Here is a 17,069-nt window from a genome sequence, read left to right on the forward strand (position 1 = left end):
AAACTACCATTAATTTACTAACCTCCATTTCTTCAGTTTTCAGACAGCTAACTAGATTTATCAGACCCTGAAGGACAGGAATGGTAGTTTACTCCTCTCTTTATCTCCATGGTTTAGCTCAGAACCTGGCATAGGATCAGTCACTAAAGGAGAGAAGAAAATTCTGGAGGCATGAGATAGGCGTGGGAGTGTGGGTGGAACAGACAGATCTGTGGGGGAAATAAGCATGAGCACCCAAGCACCCCCTTGGACTCGAAGATACCCTTATTGGTAGCCTCCAAAATCCATGCTCGAGAGACAGACTTTGGCTTAAGCACATGTTGATCACAAACAAACATGTAAAGTAGGGCTCAAGCCTGCTCTCCAAAACCCACTTAACTCCTAACACTGCTCTTCCTCTACAGATGACCTAACCGCTTCTTTCGGCTCCTGGCTGGTCCCTTGTGGAAATCCCTTGTTCCGTAGCTCTGAGTAGAAGTCGACTCCTTCAGAGACAGAGTGGACGGGCTGACTGTGGTACTGGTAGCCGGTCAAAGGACCTGCTGGGGGGGCTGCACACGATAGTTGCTGAAGGAAACACTGGTGGTGATGTGGTAGACAATTCGGGTTTCCTCTGAAGCTCTTACTGTGCTTGTTCTTGAACTCCAGTACCATCTTGGTGTACGTATTGAAGGTGGTGACAGCTGATGCCATGCAGCAGGTGAAGGAAACCCAGGCCATGCTAGGGACAAATGTGCAGAAAAATCGGTCAGTACGACTCTGACTTTCTTAAAAGAAAATTGCAATGGCCTCTTCCTAACAGCAGACCAGCCTAATGCCCCCTAGGGATTTAGGGACATGAATGTGCTGCCTTTTACCATGTTTCAAGTAAAGAACTGTGGGCAACAGGACATGATGTTTTCTAGTACTTCTCATGTAGTACTAACATCAAGCAAGTAGACCAGGTGTAGTGGCTCGTATCTATAATCCCAACATAGAAAGGCCCTTCTCTACAAAAAATAAAAATTAACCAGGTGTGATGGTGCATGTCTGTGGTCCCAGCTACTTGGGAGGCTGAGGCAGGAGGATCACTTGAGCCCAGGAGTTTGAGACTACAATGAGTCATGATTGCACCACTGTACCTCAGCCTGGGCAAAAGAGTGAGACCTTGTCTCTTCATCAAAAAAAAAAAAAAAAAAAAAAAAAATCAGACAAGTGTAATGAACTTGATTTCACTGAATTGATTAGTTGTCAATGCCATGTTCTTGTATGCCTGGTGGGCCTGTTGTATGTGTGTATTTGGACTACTGTTTCCCAAGCTGCAGTTATCTTTGTGAAATCTCTAAGATTCCACAGGCCTGTATACAGTAGAGACAGCTTAATGCACTACCTCCTCCTGCCTGTCCCATCCCAACACACACACCCTGCCAAAGATTTTCCCCCACTGGGATGCTGGGAGGAATCATTCCCCTTGTTTTGAATTTAGCAGTCTTAGGGTCCACAAAGTTGAGCCTTTGAGAGTCATTCAGGAAAACATTTACAACAAATCTGGAGCTATTATAGGTTGCACTAGTGGAATGCATCTTATAAAAACAATGTGGTTCTTGGCTTAAGAGAGTTCATAATGGGTGAGAGAGAAGCTAGAGATTAAGAGAAGCTGGATGGATTCAAGAAAGGAGAAAAAAAAGACACTAGGGAACTATATCAAACACATTCCTAAAGTCATGGAAAGTCAAACCGCTAAATCTCCCCATGATTGTGGGAAGCTCAGGAAACAGGAAGTTTTGTGAGGCTAGGGAGGGATTTCATGAGGCCAAGTGATGGCTAAAGCCAGGCCACATGCTGGCACTGTATGTTCCTATCTGCCTCTGACAAACTCAGAGAAGCCTCTGCTGGGAGTTGCCTATTCTGGGCTCCGTGCTTGTAATGCCAAGAAGGGCCTGCAGACAGATAAAAAGTGGGCCTGAGAAATGCACTGAGCTGATGTGGTAACTGATAAGAGTCAAGACTCCCAAATCAAGAGCGCACAGTGAACCACAAGCAAGGGGATAGGGCCTCAAAAGAGACACGTGGAGGTTTCCTTCTCAGAATGGAAACGTGAGCCCAACACTGTCTCTTCAGTGCTCTTAAAGTACTTAGCACTTATCCCAGGCAGTTAATGTTAGTACAAGTTGTCAACTTCTTGCCAATAAAGCATGTTCCTCGGAAGAGGAAGGAAGGAGCTTGTAAAGGGAGTGTTTAACTTGAATGTGTTTGCGTTGTCATGGTTGCTGTGTCTCTCTTTTTTAAGAGAAATCTAAAATGCTGATCCCTTAGTTCTTTAAAGGTCAGAGAATAACGGTGGTAAGGAAGTTTTATTTCTGACACAGTTTGGTAGAATAAGAATGGAGGTAGAAGGAAGAAGTCATTCTATTCTGTTACAGAAGAGCGAACCATTTACAGGGAATGGAATTCAATCCAACTTTCACAGCTAATTCTCTGTTTCTCTGTCCTACAATGCGTTGAATCATGACACGTAGAGAGCATCATTTCTTAAGCCGTACAAAATCAGTCTTGTTTCCCAAGGGTGAAAGCGTACATACCAGATGAAGAGCAGATGCTCTCATACAGCTGATGAGCAGAAACAACTGTACGTGACAACATCCTCCCCAAACAAGCCAGAGGAATCCTCCCTGTACCTTCTCAGAAGGCAGGGACAGAGCATATGTGTCCTGAGGACCCAGCCCTACGTTTAGCTGACATTCTGGGATGAAGTGTGAGGAAAAAGCAGGAGGACATCTCTCACGGAGGACAGAAACTCTAATGCAGGTTGGCTGGGCAGAGGGCTAAAAGGTTCAGGAGCTGGCAAGCACTTACTAGAAGGCCCAGCCGTAGTTCCAAACATGTGGCCGCCAGTCTTCTGGGCCCAAGTTGCTAGTTGCCTGGAAGACTTGTGAATACATCATATGGGCCACCATCCCCAGGAGACCTATGGAGGGAACAGGAGGGCAGAGCCCTTAGAGAAAGGCTGTCATGCCACCTACTGGGAATACGAAGTTGAAGCAACTTCCTCATGTTGCTCAGGCACAGACAGTACTGGGGTGTTCCACTACCCCTATGTCGCCACGTTTTTCTGGAAGGCACTAGTCTGCAGCGAGGGCTTCTCCAGGTGACCCCAGACTATAGGCTGAGAGCTATAGAAAAAGCTTGTGAGTCAATGCTGTACCCAGAGCCGCCACCACCCTCTTTACTTCTCCCCTCCCACCCCCAGTGTTGGCATCTTTCTTCATCTTACATATGCGTCTCTCACTCTATCCAACGTAAGATGTGTGTGTGTCACAACTGAAAAGTACACCAAACAAGGGGTTTTACATATTGAGAAAGCGTCCAAATAAAGGGACCTGGAGGTAAATCATTCTGTAAAATACATAATGGTCCAACAGACAATTTAACATGTTATTTCCTTTTAAAGTTAAAGATGCTTGCAATGTATTCCTGCCTCCTGTATGCTGCCTTTGGGCTCTTCTTCCCCCACATGAGACAGACTCAAGCACTCCCTCCACCCCAAGTGCTTCCAAGGTGGCTAAGGCCAACCACCCTCCTCACCCTCGGAGTCACTCACCAGACAGCACAGAGGAAACAGCGGCAAAGGCGCTCAGTTTGAGCCCACAGCCAGGGTTCCCAGTGAGCAGCAAGTCCGTTAGCAGCAGGAGGAAGCTGATGAATTGAAGTCCAATGTAGGCGATCTGGGCTCCAAGTGATAACCATAGGACTTCTGTCAGAAACCACAGGAAGAAGGAACACTCAGCCTGACAGCTGCATAACTGAACTAGCGGTGAATTTAGGAAGCTTGAAGTTAAAAGCCCACGCCTGTAATCCCAGCACTTTGGGAGGCCTAGGCGGGAGGATTGCTTGAGCCCAGGAATTTGAAACCAGCCCAGGCAACATAGTAAAACTTCGTCTCTACAAAAAATCAAAAAAATTAGTCGGGCATGTTGGCACATGTCCATAATCCCAGCTACTCGGGAGGCAGAGGTGGAAGGATCGCCTAAACCAGGAGATTGAGGCTGCAGTGAGCCATGATCATGCCACTGCACTCCAGCCTAGGTGACAGAGTGAGACCCCGACTCAAAAAACAAACAAACAAACAAACAAACAAAGCCTAGCAGCATCCAAGAAGGTTAAAATGAGGCAAAGCTGAAAGCAGTTAGGAACTTTACGTCATTTCCTGTTCTTTACGTCACCAGAAGCTCCCACTCTGAACCCAATATATGTTAGGTAAACTTGCTTGACTGTAAATACCGATAGGGATATTTGACAAGAAATCATCTAATATAAACCCCGCAGGGATGGAACTTTGCTACTTATCATTTTTGTCTTTTTCCTGATTTAATTTTGGGATTATTTTGTTTCTTTTCCCCTTCCTTCCCTTCCCCCTCCCTCTCTCCTTTACTTTCCCTGGATTTTACACCAAAAAAAAAGAGAAGAAAATTGGAGGAAAAACCTAAGCTTTTCACCATGGTTACTTGCTGTTGGTGGTTTTCTATTTGTGAACCTTATTTATCCTCGCTGTTCCTTTTTTGCATTCCTGCATATGAATGAAAAATCAGCTCTAGGAGGAGTTTGTATCAACCTAAGGGGCTCAGAAGAGAAATCAGGAGATCTCAGTGCGGTTTAGATCCAGAGAGTCCCGGCTGGAGGGTAACGACTGTGAATTCCTTATCAGACACATACTTGCCAGGAGCCCCAAGGGAGGGTGGGAGAGGAAAGCCTTCTCCATTAACCGCTTCCCTCCAAATCGGAGAGTGGGGTGACGCAGGCCTTGCAACGTGGCAAATTCCAGTAGTCCTTTCTCACCTCTCTCGGCTGGTGGTGTGAGTTCAAGGAAGCTTCGGCATTTCTCCCCTGAAACACACAAGGTACAGTGTCCTGCAGGCGCCTTCTGGGACGGCAGGGACGAAAGCCTTCCCCACCCCACCCAGCGCTGCTCCTCCGTTTGCTGACACAGTGCCCGCCCGCCTAAAGCAGGAGGTGTCAGTAAGTGTCGCTTTTAGGAAGCTGGAGAGAACCGACAGGTGGTGAATGACCCAGGCGAGGGTCAGCCCACATTAATTTTTCTGTCTGGTTTCTGATAATGAAGAATATGCCTCCCTGAGAGAGCCTACACAGGTGAATCTTCCCATTTCCCGAATCTGGAAGGGTTAGTGATCTTAGCGTTAACTAATATAATACCTTTTGCTGCCGCTGTACCACGGGACCGAAGGGCTCTAAATTGTTTCCGGGGCAGGGGATGGAGCAGTGCTAAGTGGCACAATAATAAATAAAAGTGTAAATACACACACATTTTTATTCCGTTTGATTTCCCCTTTCCTTTAGCCCAGATTGGGAGCAGTGGCAGATTTTGAATTGTACACAATTCTAGGCATTAGAGAAACTCCACTCCCAGGGGGCCTGTCCCCAGCCACAAGGTGACCTTTCAATGCCCTGAGTAGGGAGGAGGCGGTGTCCTCACTCATTCCTCCTAACCTGAGGAACACCCGGTGACCAGCATGCGGTGGCACTGTGTGTGTTTTGCTAGAATGCACTGAGTGGCAGGAGACCTGGGAGGTCCTGTCTTCAGTCCTTCCAGAGTGCCCTTTCATGACCTAGTTACCCTCGCTGACTTCTGTTCCCCCGCTCTTAAATGCTAACAATATTTAGAATTAGAGAAACACTTTGGGGCCGAGAAAGGGACAGAAGGGACAGTAAAGATGACATACTCTCATCCTTTCATCTCACAAATGAGAAAACCAAAACCTCTAGAAATGAAGTTATTCATACAAGGTCACAGTTGAGCAGAGCTAGGGCATTTTCTACAATATTCCTCTCTCCTTGATTTGTTTCTAAACAGCAATTGCAGCTCACTGAATGGAGGGTCCAAATGAAACTTTGAAGGTTAGTGCTATTTTATTTTATTTTTATTTTTTATTGTTTTTATTGTTTTTATTTTTTATTTTTGAGTTGGAGTCTCACTGTCGCTCAGACTGGCGTGCAGTGGCCGCTCCCGGCCACCGCAGCCTCGACCTGCTGGGCTCCGGCGATCCTTCCGCCTCAGCCTTCCAAGGAGCTGGAACTACAGGTGCGCTCTACCACGCCTGGCTGATTTTTGATTTATTGTAGAGATGAGGTATTGCCAAGTTGCCCGGGCGGGTCTCGAACTCGCGGGCTCAGGCAGTCCACTCACCTCACCCTCCCAAAGCGCTGGGATTACAGGCTGTGCCATCGAGCCCGGCTGGTTAGTGCTATTTTAAACATGCTATTTTGAACCAACAAGTCCATTGCAGAGGGAGAAGGTGAAAAGCTAGAAAGACTTTTGACCTTAATTAAAGGGATGCCTATGGAGAAAGGACACAATGCGGAGGTCATGCTGGGGAGGGAGGTGTGGCCCCCTGGGGTGTGTGTGAGGGGGTGCTACACCTCCCAGGGCTGCCTCCTTCACCCTAAGTGGTCCCAACTGTTTCCTGCCTGCATAAGATCCCCTGTCCCCCACCCCCACTTCCCTTCCCCCCACCCCCCAAAATCAGGCAGAGGGGGTGAAGAAGCTACCTGGTTCTTCCACAGTTTCCTCACAGGATAGCCACATGCCACTCCGGAAGTTAAGGAAGGAGAAGCGGTCATCCCCAGTCTCCCAGCTGTATTGCACCACCTCCTGGGTTGTTGCATTGGTGATGTCCCCATCCAAGGGCAGTGGCATGTTAAAGCACTTGGTTGCCAGACCTTTCCCGCACAGGGGCTTGGGCACCTTCTGTGTGCCCACAAACCAGTAGTTGCTGAGCAGGGATGTTGTGGAGAGGCTGAGTGATAGCATGGTGAGGATGACAGACAGGAATGTCCGTTGGCCAGAGAAGACCTTCGAGAGCTCCATCTGTAACAGGCAAACACAAGTTGGGGGCGGGAGCAGGAGAGCCTGACTTCAGAGCCTCTTTGGAGGTGTGGACGCACTTCCCTCTGACTCCCGCAGCTCAAGCCACGTTGCTCCAAGACTGATAGGCATAGCCAGCTTCTGAGAGTTTTCTCCAGGGGCCATGTGGAACTTCAGGAGTGACCTGGAGTGAGCACCCGTAGGGTCTCAGAAAACGATACCCTCAGATGGAGCCCTCAGAAGCAACTCTCTTCACCCTTCTCCTTCCCTCCTTTCTCTAGCCCTTCATTCTCCTGAGGCTAGCTACGGAAACTGGAACCCCTCTTCCCCCAGATGGGTTGTAGAAACCAGAACCCCTGTTCACCAAAGCCAGCCACAAAACCTAAAAATATGACTCTAACATTTCCCCTGCCTTTCTGTGTAGAAACTAGCCATAAAGAAATTGTCTGACTTACCTTGTCTGATTGCAGGTCATAAGACCCCCATTCCAGACAGGGTCCTGCCTCATACCCAGAAGGAAGGAAGGCTGCTCAGAGAGGCCAAAAGGAATCTAGAGAAAGGCCTTGCTGGGTTCCCCTACTCAGTCTGTTAGCATTAGATCAGAAGAGTCCAAACTTTTGGCTTCCCTGGGCCACATCGAGTAAAGAGGAATTATCTTGGGGCTCACATAAATTATATAATATAGTCAGTGTATACACATAATGAGACTTAAAATATTTTTATTATAAAGTTTAGAAAAAGGAGAACAATATAAAACGAGTGGGACATTTGACCTTGTTTTTAGTAAAACTAATCTATCAGTGTCTGGCTTGATGGAAGTGGTTGTAATTCTTAGCAATTTTCAAGGTGCTTGTCAAAAATGTTTGTTGAAATTTTGCTCTTCGTGTGCTTCATAATTGAAAACAGCTGCTCACAAATATATGTGCAGCCAAAAAGCGATGTCATGAATAAGGCGTAATTGTGAACTTAAAAAAATGGAACTACCCATAGGATCATGAAGAAAATAAATGCTCAGAAGCACATAATGTTAAAAGGGTTTGTGGGGCCGCATTACTCGCTGTCCCGGGTGGCATGCAGCCCACGGGCCATGGGTTGGACATGCCTGCATTAGATCATACACTTTTTGTTCAATCACATTTCTGCACAGCTGTCCATAATTTGTTGAATCTAAGCATAAAAATAGATAACTTTCCCTGTATCTTTGGGTCATCATTCTGAAGGCTCCCATGTCATGTAAAACTATGATCAAATAAGTCTGTGAGCCTTTTCTCTTATTAATTTGCTGCTTATTAGTGATTTTCAAATAAATCTGTATACTTTTCTTCCTATTAATCTCTCTCTCTCTCTTTTTTTTTTTTTTTTGAGTTGGAGTCTCACTCTTGTTGCCCAGGCTGGAGTGCAGTGGCACACTCGTGGCTACCACAGCCTCAAGCTGCTGGGCTTAGGTGATCCTTCTGCCTCAGCCTTCCGAGTAGCTGGAACTATAGACGCACACCACCACACCCAGCTAGTTTTTGTGAGTTATTATAGAGATGAGGTCTCACCAAGTTGCCCAGACTGGTCTTGAACCCCTGGGCTCAGGCAATCCTCTCACCTCGGCCTCCCAAAGTGCTGGGATTACAGGCTGAGCCACCATGCCCGGCCAAATCTTCCTCTTATCAGTCATTTTCAGTGAACCTTCAGAGAGTAAAAGGGAGGTTTTCCTTGGCTCCTACATGCCATAGCAATGATACTTGTTTATAAACTAGGCTTTGCGCAGTTCCTATAGAAAAGAAGTGAAGATTTGCATAGGTTGAATAATGACAGGGGCTAGATTCTGAGCATGATATACAGCAATACATAAAGGTGACCCACCGGATGGGACAAATGATAATAAGGGTTGCAGAGGTCAGAATGAATTGGATGTGAACATATGGAAATCTTCCATTTTTGCCTCCAAAGGAGAGAATGGTACCTACAAGGCCTCTAGCTGGCAAACCCTAGGGTGGTGTATACATGCACCTTTGTGGAAGATGCCATAACGAACCCGTGTGTTCTGAGCAGCAGTGATGGACTGGTGCCCTTGGACTGATGGATTGATCAAGAGATGATAAGGGTTCATCTGCAAATACTTCTGCTGGGAAGTCTCTGTCTCCTGAAATCCTGCCTTTGAGGTTCATCCCAAGTCCCAGCTGCTTCAGGAAAGTCCCCTAACTGGCACCATGGGAAGTGAGCTTGGCAGGACTTCAAGGCCTCTTGGTGTTTACCTTCCCGATGGTACTTTTTTCATATTTATTTGTGGTCATGTCTTATCTCCCCTCCAAGACTTCAAACTGTCATTAGGGAGCAAGCATGTCTCTGTCATTTTTGTCTTTCCCACAGCGTCTAGCACAGTGTTTTGCATATCAGACACTCAATACTAAACTGCTTATTAAGTGGAGGATGGTCTGAGTAAGCATCGGATAGCAATAACCTCAGTCAGAATGTGGTTAAGCCACGGAGGTGATTTTCTAAAAGGGTTAGAGAAAGAATTGGGAGCATTCCAGCTCTCTCTGTGGTAATTGGTTTTGGCTTTGTCTTCAAGGTAGCAGCACTGGCTTGCCGAGGCATTTGTTACTAGAACAGAGTGAGTTGTTGGTGTCCTCTGCATTATCGATTCCTCTGAATGGAGTCAAGGAGGATAGGTCCTATCAATGAATGTTAAACAGGAACCCCCCCCCCCCAGGGGAGCAGATGGAACCTTTGGGGCCTTGAGAATGAGAAGGCAGTGAACCTACTGAGATGTGGGGCTGCTGAAACCCCTAGAGAGGAGATAGGGCTTATGGTTCCAGGAGGGGCAGTGATCAGGCCCAGCTTCCATCTACTTCCACCAAGACAACAGAATCTAAAATGTGAGGAGGCTGCGTCGTGCCCGTGGAGGCTGGACACCAAGTGTCATGGCCATGGTGCCTGCAGCCAAGTCCTTGGTCAGTGGAGAAGAACTGGAGGGCATCTCAGCATGAGGCAGGAGCAGGGGTGTCTCACAGTGGGTCACAATGGGCGACAGCAGGAAGAACCGAGGCCCTTGCGGCTCCGGCTGGAGCCCCTGCTCTCCTTGTCATTGTCTTTAAAAATAAATTGTTTTAAATAAAAAAAATTTAAATTGACAATAATTATACAGAGTCTTGGGGGTACATAGTAATGTTTTGATACATATATATAGTGACCAGATTAGGGTAATTAGCATATCCATCATCTCAAACATTTATCATTTCTTTGTTTTGGGAACAGTCAATAGTCATTTTCAGCCTAAGAGAAGAGGAAGGCAACCTAAAACAAGACCAATATTATGGCTGGGTATGGTGGTTCACGAAGTAGCACTTTGGGAGGCGGATCACTTGAGGCCAGGAGTTTGAGACCAGCCTGAATAACATAGAGAGACCCTGTCTCAACAAAAATTAAAAAAAAAAAACTAACCTAGTATGGTGGCACTTTCCTGTAGTCCCAGCTGAATAGGAGCTCCCTGAGTAGGGAGGCTGAGGCAGGAGGATTGCTGGAACCCAGGAGTTTGAACCTAAGTAAGCTATGATTATACTACTGCACTCCAGCCTTGGCAGCAGAGCAAGGCCCTGTCTCGAAAAAATAAAAATAAAATATGACCAATATTATTAGACTTGTCAACTTTGTTGAGTGGTGGCTTAGAATCAGATTTAATTTGATTTAGAAAAATAAATTTGACAGTGCTTGCACTTTATGTTACAGAGCGTTTTATACTGTTATATTAATACACACTGAACAGGAAAGAAGCCTGTGCTTCGTTGCTGACAGACGCTTCTTAAAGTAAGCCTTCTTGAGCTTTCCAGGGGATCCCTCATATCAGAATTAATCAGACCTAAATCTGCTTAGCTTAAGAGCCATAAATAAAACCACAGCTAAATAGACAGACCCATAAATTTTCCTCTCTTATCACCCCTAGCTCAACAGTTTCTACATTTAACAGCGAACTTTATCTTGGAAATGTAATGGTTTGTTCTTCAGAATTTCCAGGCACTGAGACAGTGCATGCCACAGACAAAATGCCTATTATTTATGGTGATAAGAGATTCGTAAAGTTCATATGTATATAAAAACCAATATCCAAAACATATGATAAAACCAGCTTCTGGAAAGCAATCTGTTAATATGATTTTTCTTTTTTAAAGCATTCAACAAATTAACTCTACCCAGAAGTGTCAGTCCTTGCACGATTCTGGGTGACCTTGGCTAAGGACATCTGGAAGGAGGAAAAATCCTATAGTGCCAGATACTGAAGTCATAGCTTGCCCAGTTGCTTTTAGTTATGAAAATCCTATTGGTTTTAGTCATTGTTCTGTAACTGTGAGTTATCCTAATTATTCTTACATTGCTTGGATAGGAAATGGACTTCTAGGGAAACATCTCCACTAATCATTCTGTATAAAGAATGAACTAAAGATTTATACAAGTCTAAATTTTGTGACCTCAATGCTTGCTTTCAACAATTATTTTTCATCTTATTTGGTTTGGAAAGTTTGTCTACTGTCATATCACATCAGATTTTAACTTCACACTAAATCCATTTCAAGTTACATATATTTGTAAGTTATTCTCCAGGTCATTCAGAATAACGAACCCCACCTAAGGTATACCCACCTTGTGGCACCAAGATGGCAACCTGCTTAAGGAAGAGGCGATTTGAGAAACAAAGGATAAAAAAAAAAATAAGAGCTTGGACTGAGCTCAAAGAGGCTCCTTCCAGGAGTGTCTAACCCAGGACAGACACAAGGAGTCCCATTCAAGAATCATCTTCTTGATAGTGAATGATAATTTCGCTCAAGAACTATTTCAAGAATTATCTTCAGTTAACTTCAACTCTAGTGCCATGCCCTTCAACACATAATTTACTCCTTTCCCAAAGCATGCCTTTTCTCACTAGGATCCAGATACCTCTTGAATTAGAGACCAAATCAAATTTTGCAATGGTTTCCATAAAGTGATCCCGAAGAAATAACGGCCATAAGAAAATCTCTATCATTGCATATACTGACTATCGTTCCCAAGCCAAAGTGACTCTCCACTCTCTAGAAAAGGGACAGAGTGGCCTCTCTTACACTCAGGGGCTGAGATCATTAGGAAGTGTATAGGGACCAAAATAGCCATAACCCTTCCATCAACATAAATTAACAGAAAAACTTGGAATTAGCATAGGCTAGTAAGGACAACAAACTGATGAGACAGGCACACCACTCAAAAGAACCAGGTGCAAAACATCTGTGGACTGCATCTCCTGAGCAGTAAGGGGGAAGCTGGTTACCTTGGCCATGGTCAGCGTCTTGCAGCTTGTCTGGAAGGACGGAAGGATGCCATCTGCACTCCAAGTCCCTTTGGTTTAATGTTGCAAGAATAAAAACTGCCTGCTCACCCTCCTCCCTCTCCTTCCTACCCCTCCCCTTCTATCTCATATTCTTTGGAGTGCTTCATGATTAAATGCTGCCTTACAAGGAACATGGGCATTTAATAATTGACAAGGCAATCACGGCCCAGCTGTTTGGGAGATTACACCAGGGAGCTTGCCAATGGGGATCTGGGATTAAGCACAAATAAGCAAGTCCCTGCATTTGCAAAGGGAAGTTTCTTTAAAAAGTAAATGATGGTTTAGCTTCCATCTGCCTGCCATTCCCTAGGTAACTGGTGTGCATGGATTGGGCTTGATTTTGTGGCAAACAGGAGATACTGCTGGGTCGCCATCACTACAAAATTTCCCATTCCCTTGAGTAGGGGTTTCCATCCCTTTGAAGAAGCTCTGTTTTCTGCAATGTCAGAACCTCACGATCCATGAACAACAAATAGCTTCTTTGTTTCATGGTGGTTTCCACTTTTTAGTTAGCAATTAAAAGGTGAGGATTCTTTTTTTTTTGAGTTGGAGTCTCACTGTCGCCCAAACTGGAGTGCAGTGGCCACCTCCGGCCACCGCAGCCTCGACCTGCTGGGCTCCTGCGATCCTTCCACCTTAGCCTTCCAAGTAGCTGGAACTACAGGCACACGCTACCACGCCCGGTTATTTTTCTTGATTTATTGTAGAGATGAGGTCTTGCTGCCCAGGTGGGTTTCGAATCCGCGGGCTCAGGCAATCCACTCACCTCAGCTTCCCAAAGGCGGAGGATTACAGGCTGAGCCACCGAGCCCAGCTTAGTGAGGATTCTTAAGTACCTTCCTCCACCCCACGGAACATAAAGGGAAAGTGCATGAGACAGAGTTGGGTGGGGAGGGAGTGAAGACGCAGTTGGAACAGGATTGGAGATAAAGATATTCCAGGGTCAGTAATGCTATGGCTACTTACTGTATCTATCCCAACCTTCAGGCAAAGGAATGAAAATAATTTTCCAAAAAAGAGTTTCTAAAACTTAACAAAAGGCATCTGACAAATCAATAAGGGGTTAATTGTGTTTGTTCTTGCTGCCGGTTACCCAGAAGTCCAAATTGTTCTTTCTGTCCTCAAAATTGTACTCATGAATTAAGATGACAAGGTTGGGAGACATTCTGCCACTGCTTGTGATCGTCCAAACATCCCATGGACTTTCATCCTCTGTGCCTTCTCTGATGCTCTTCTTTCTGCCTGGAATGCCTTCAATCTCTTTTTACCTGGTAAACCACCTGCTGCGCATCAAGATTCGTATCAAAAGTTGTTCATTCTTTGAAACTGTTTCCTTTCTTCCTAAGATCATTCCTTCCTCTCTGTCCTTGTCACGCTGTACCTCTCTTGTGACACTTTCCGTATTCCATGATCATTACAGTATTTTTGTCTTGACTGTAACTTCCTCAAAGGCCTCGCCTTCATTCTAGAGCAGTAGTTCTCCATTCTGACCAAGCATCAGAACAATCTCTGGAAGTCTGGAACACGGGCACATTCCTGGCCCTCACCCTGAGATTCCATAGTAGTTCTGGGGTGAGGCCCAGAATGAGTAACCTGAGAAAGCTCTTAGTGTATACCCAGGGAATTTGTGTAAAATGACACCTGTTTGACTCATTTGGGGGCTTGCTTCAGGAAACCCTCTGTATCCTGCCCTGCCCTTCCTCTACTTCTTCCAGATTTGCCACGAAGTCATGTTTTCCCCCTCTATTTGTGCAGTTAGTTTAGGGAAGCAAAGGCAGGTTCCCCTTAACTTCAGAGGCTGTGAATGAGTCCATGTCCCAGCCAAATGAGTCTCTTTGGATACTGCTTTTGTCTCCACATTCATCCTCTACTCTCCTCAGACTGACGTGAACAAGCAAATTTGATGAACACGTGCTATCTCTGGGCACATTTTCCATATGGCCCAATGACCCTGCCTTCATTGTGACAGAATTGGCTCTCCTTTGGGCGAAGGGAGCGGGAATTTTGTGATCACTGTTTACTGACTATGTAGTTTCATCGCAACGCTGGGTGGCGCTATCTCCTCATAGTTTCCTCTTCCATCACGTGCTTCCCACACCAGGCAGGGAGGTGGCTGCTCCTCCCTGCAGGATTGTTCTCTTTTTCTGTCCTTGGACCTCCTCCCCGCATGCTAATCTACAGAATGCCATGTGTCAGCCTTATGGAATTTAGGGCTCAGAATGAACTTTGGGGGCATCCAGCTGCTCCCTGGAGTTCGTCTTGTACGATTGTTTCCTGTAGCACTTTTTTTTTCTTGCGGCCAGTTCCAATTTTTCAGTGACTCAATAGATCCTCAAATACTTCCCATGGGAAATACAACTCCACAGTATCAGAAAATACAGTTAGCCAATGTTTCCTGATGAGTTTTGTGCACATTTTTCTTTACTTAATTGTATCCTCATTCTCTTTCCACCCAGAACAGTGAACAATTCTTTTCCCTTCTCTCGGCTTCCACCCTTCAAATACTTGCAGACACTTCTCATATCCCGCTTGAGTCACCGTTTGGCACGGCCTTATGTCTTCGGTTTTTATTGCCTCTGCTCATAAACTGCACCCCCTATGCCTTAATAGCCTGAAGTTCGCCTTCTCTGGGGAAAAGGGGACAGGAGTGGCAGAGTCTGAAGTGTGTTACATGAGGAGGCCTGAGAGGTGGGTTTAGAGTGAAGCGAATGAAACTTCAGCTTTGTGGTCCCCAACTCACTTGGCCCCTTCCAAGACCCTGATACCTAATTAGCACTTGTAATTGGGTATTATTTTTCTTAAAGTGAGCCTCCAAAATTGTATTATTTTAGGCCGCCGCAAAACCTGGGTATACCCCTTAGGAGGTTGAGAATTTTGTGTGTGTGCTGGGCTGACTGGCTGCTGGATGTGACTGGTACACTTCAGCTCTCCTTCCCCGAGGATTCTAAACCATGATGTCTAATTTCCTCTTTTTGACAAAACAGGAGTCTCTCTGCCTGGCCACGAAAATCAGAGCCCAGCAACCCACTCACTTCCTTTCATTGTAATTTGGGCATGTTAATATTTTTTTCTTCCCTTTCCTCTCTTCGAACAGAAAAAGTAATTACTGGTCAATGCAATATACAAGTAAATATAATTAGGTGAGGCTCAGAAGATCATGACATAGCACAGATATGGAGATTCCACAACTCAAAACAGTATTTAGCTTTGATATGCTGGACTGCTACCATTTCAGGATGACCTTCACAGCTATCATATATATATATATATTTCTTCATTTATGACATCACAGTGTCAAGAGTGGGGACTACCCTCTATTTGCTAAGGACCTTGGTTACTGTTCCCTGTCCTTTACAAAAACACATTTACCAGGTATGCAGGAAGAACAACAGTGGTCTTAGGATACTCACACATACTCTGTAAATGGGAATTCGATTTATTGTTTTGTGAATACCCTATAGATTGAGGTAATTACAACGATCTGTAGTAACGCTGGGCCAGAGCAGGCTCAGGGACCCAGTGGGTTTTTTTTTTCCATGTCATTCACACTGGCACTTTCTTCCAAGGAAGGTTCATTTGCCCTCCCTGGCAGCTGCAATTCCGTCCTTCTCCCAGGAGTCAGATTTCTGACCTACGCCCCATTAACTAACTCCTTTCTGTTACTCAGTAGGCAAAGGCCTGGAGTGGAGTGGAGATGCTTCCGCCATCACAGATCTGATTCACAGGCCTCTCTTCTCTGCTCCCACCTGTTCTAGCATGTGCCTCTCTCGTGTAACTCATATGGCTTGTCTGTTATGCTCATTTGACTTTAAGACTCTTAGTAGCAGTTATTTTATTCCTGGATCCTCTGAGCCTAGCAGTATATTAACGCCTATAAATGAGTGAATGAGTGAAGTTTGAAATGCAAACAAGGCTCACAGATACGAGTAAGAAGCCCAAGCATGAAGATGTGAATAAAGTCATGTGTCCAAACTGTTGCTAAAGGAGAGACAGGCTTCTTCCTGATTCACATAAGAGCAATGAGAAGCTACAAAGGGGTCCATGCTCCACAAACACACTCCAAGCCTTTTACACAGATGCACCCAGAGTTACTCAGTTTCATCAGACAGATTCTCTGCCAATCCATTTCCTCCCACCTGTGGAAACATTCCTGCTTTTCGATGAGCAAAGCTCAGAAAACAGTAATGATCTCATGAAAGAGCATTATCTTTAATTCACAGAGATCAGGGGACAAACAGATTGCTTAAAAGCAAGTGACAGATTGGAAATGTTATGTCCTTTTCTAAGCTGGGTGATTCCCACTGATTACTGCCCTTTTGGATGATGTCTTTGGAAACGTCTGAGATTTTGCTGCTCCAGTTACAATTTTTACTTCAGTGTCTGACATTCGACTCCTTCAGTGATGAAGGTAAGGAAAGTCTTCTCCCAGAACATTTGGACATTTGCCTCCCAGCCCGGAAGGGAAGAGCAATGCCACCAAAATGCCCATGCTGAGTGTCCAAAATGTTCACAACACCACCAGGACACTCAGTTCCGGGATTTCCTAGCTTCGGGGTATTCTCAGCCGTAACAAGGCAAGGGTCCAGGAAGCCTCAAGGACTGAGGCACACGGAAAAGGACTCCAGATCTTCCTTAAACGGGGGTCCCGAATTCTGGGAACCCTTCCCCTTACTTCAGCGGGAAGGACCACGCGAAAGCATTCGCGGCCTCTCTCGCGCCTTTCCCTTTCCGCTTTCTAATGGAATTGTTTGAGGGCTTGAGCGAATGCAGTCATTTCCAGGAGAGGAAGCTGCCTTTCTTCCAGGCCCCAAGCAGCTGGAGTGAATCAGAGGCGCAGCCACATCTGCACATCCTGTGGGG

General features: G+C 45.6%; 1 protein-coding gene across 10 annotated transcripts in view; it reads right to left on the bottom strand.

Moving 5' to 3' along the window:
• Nucleotides 1-303: 303 nt before the first annotated feature.
• The window catches only part of GSG1 (germ cell associated 1), a 19,320-nt gene continuing 2,554 nt past the window's right edge, over nt 304-17,069 (bottom strand). Inside the window, exons 1-7 of one of the 10 annotated variants that reach the window (XM_021706711.1) lie at nt 12,150-12,297; nt 6,544-6,862; nt 5,191-5,259; nt 4,816-4,863; nt 3,581-3,733; nt 2,836-2,947; nt 304-721 (exon numbers count right to left, since the gene is read on the bottom strand). In XM_021706711.1, coding sequence (XP_021562386.1) covers nt 382-721; nt 2,836-2,947; nt 3,581-3,733; nt 4,816-4,863; nt 5,191-5,259; nt 6,544-6,862; nt 12,150-12,158 — 1,050 coding nt within the window. In that variant the 5' untranslated portion in view covers nt 12,159-12,297 and the 3' untranslated portion in view covers nt 304-381. Of the gene's footprint in view, nt 722-2,835; nt 2,948-3,580; nt 3,734-4,692; nt 4,864-5,190; nt 5,260-6,543; nt 6,872-12,149; nt 12,359-17,069 lie in introns of those variants that run through there. The other 9 variants (XM_021706712.1, XM_021706708.1, XM_021706713.1 and 6 more) reach the window with 9 other exon arrangements.

The sequence above is a fragment of the Carlito syrichta genome, unplaced genomic scaffold (genome assembly GCF_000164805.1).
Source record: "Carlito syrichta isolate Samal-C Ts95f unplaced genomic scaffold, Tarsius_syrichta-2.0.1 Scaffold315952, whole genome shotgun sequence".
Lineage (NCBI taxonomy): Eukaryota > Metazoa > Chordata > Mammalia > Primates > Tarsiidae > Carlito > Carlito syrichta.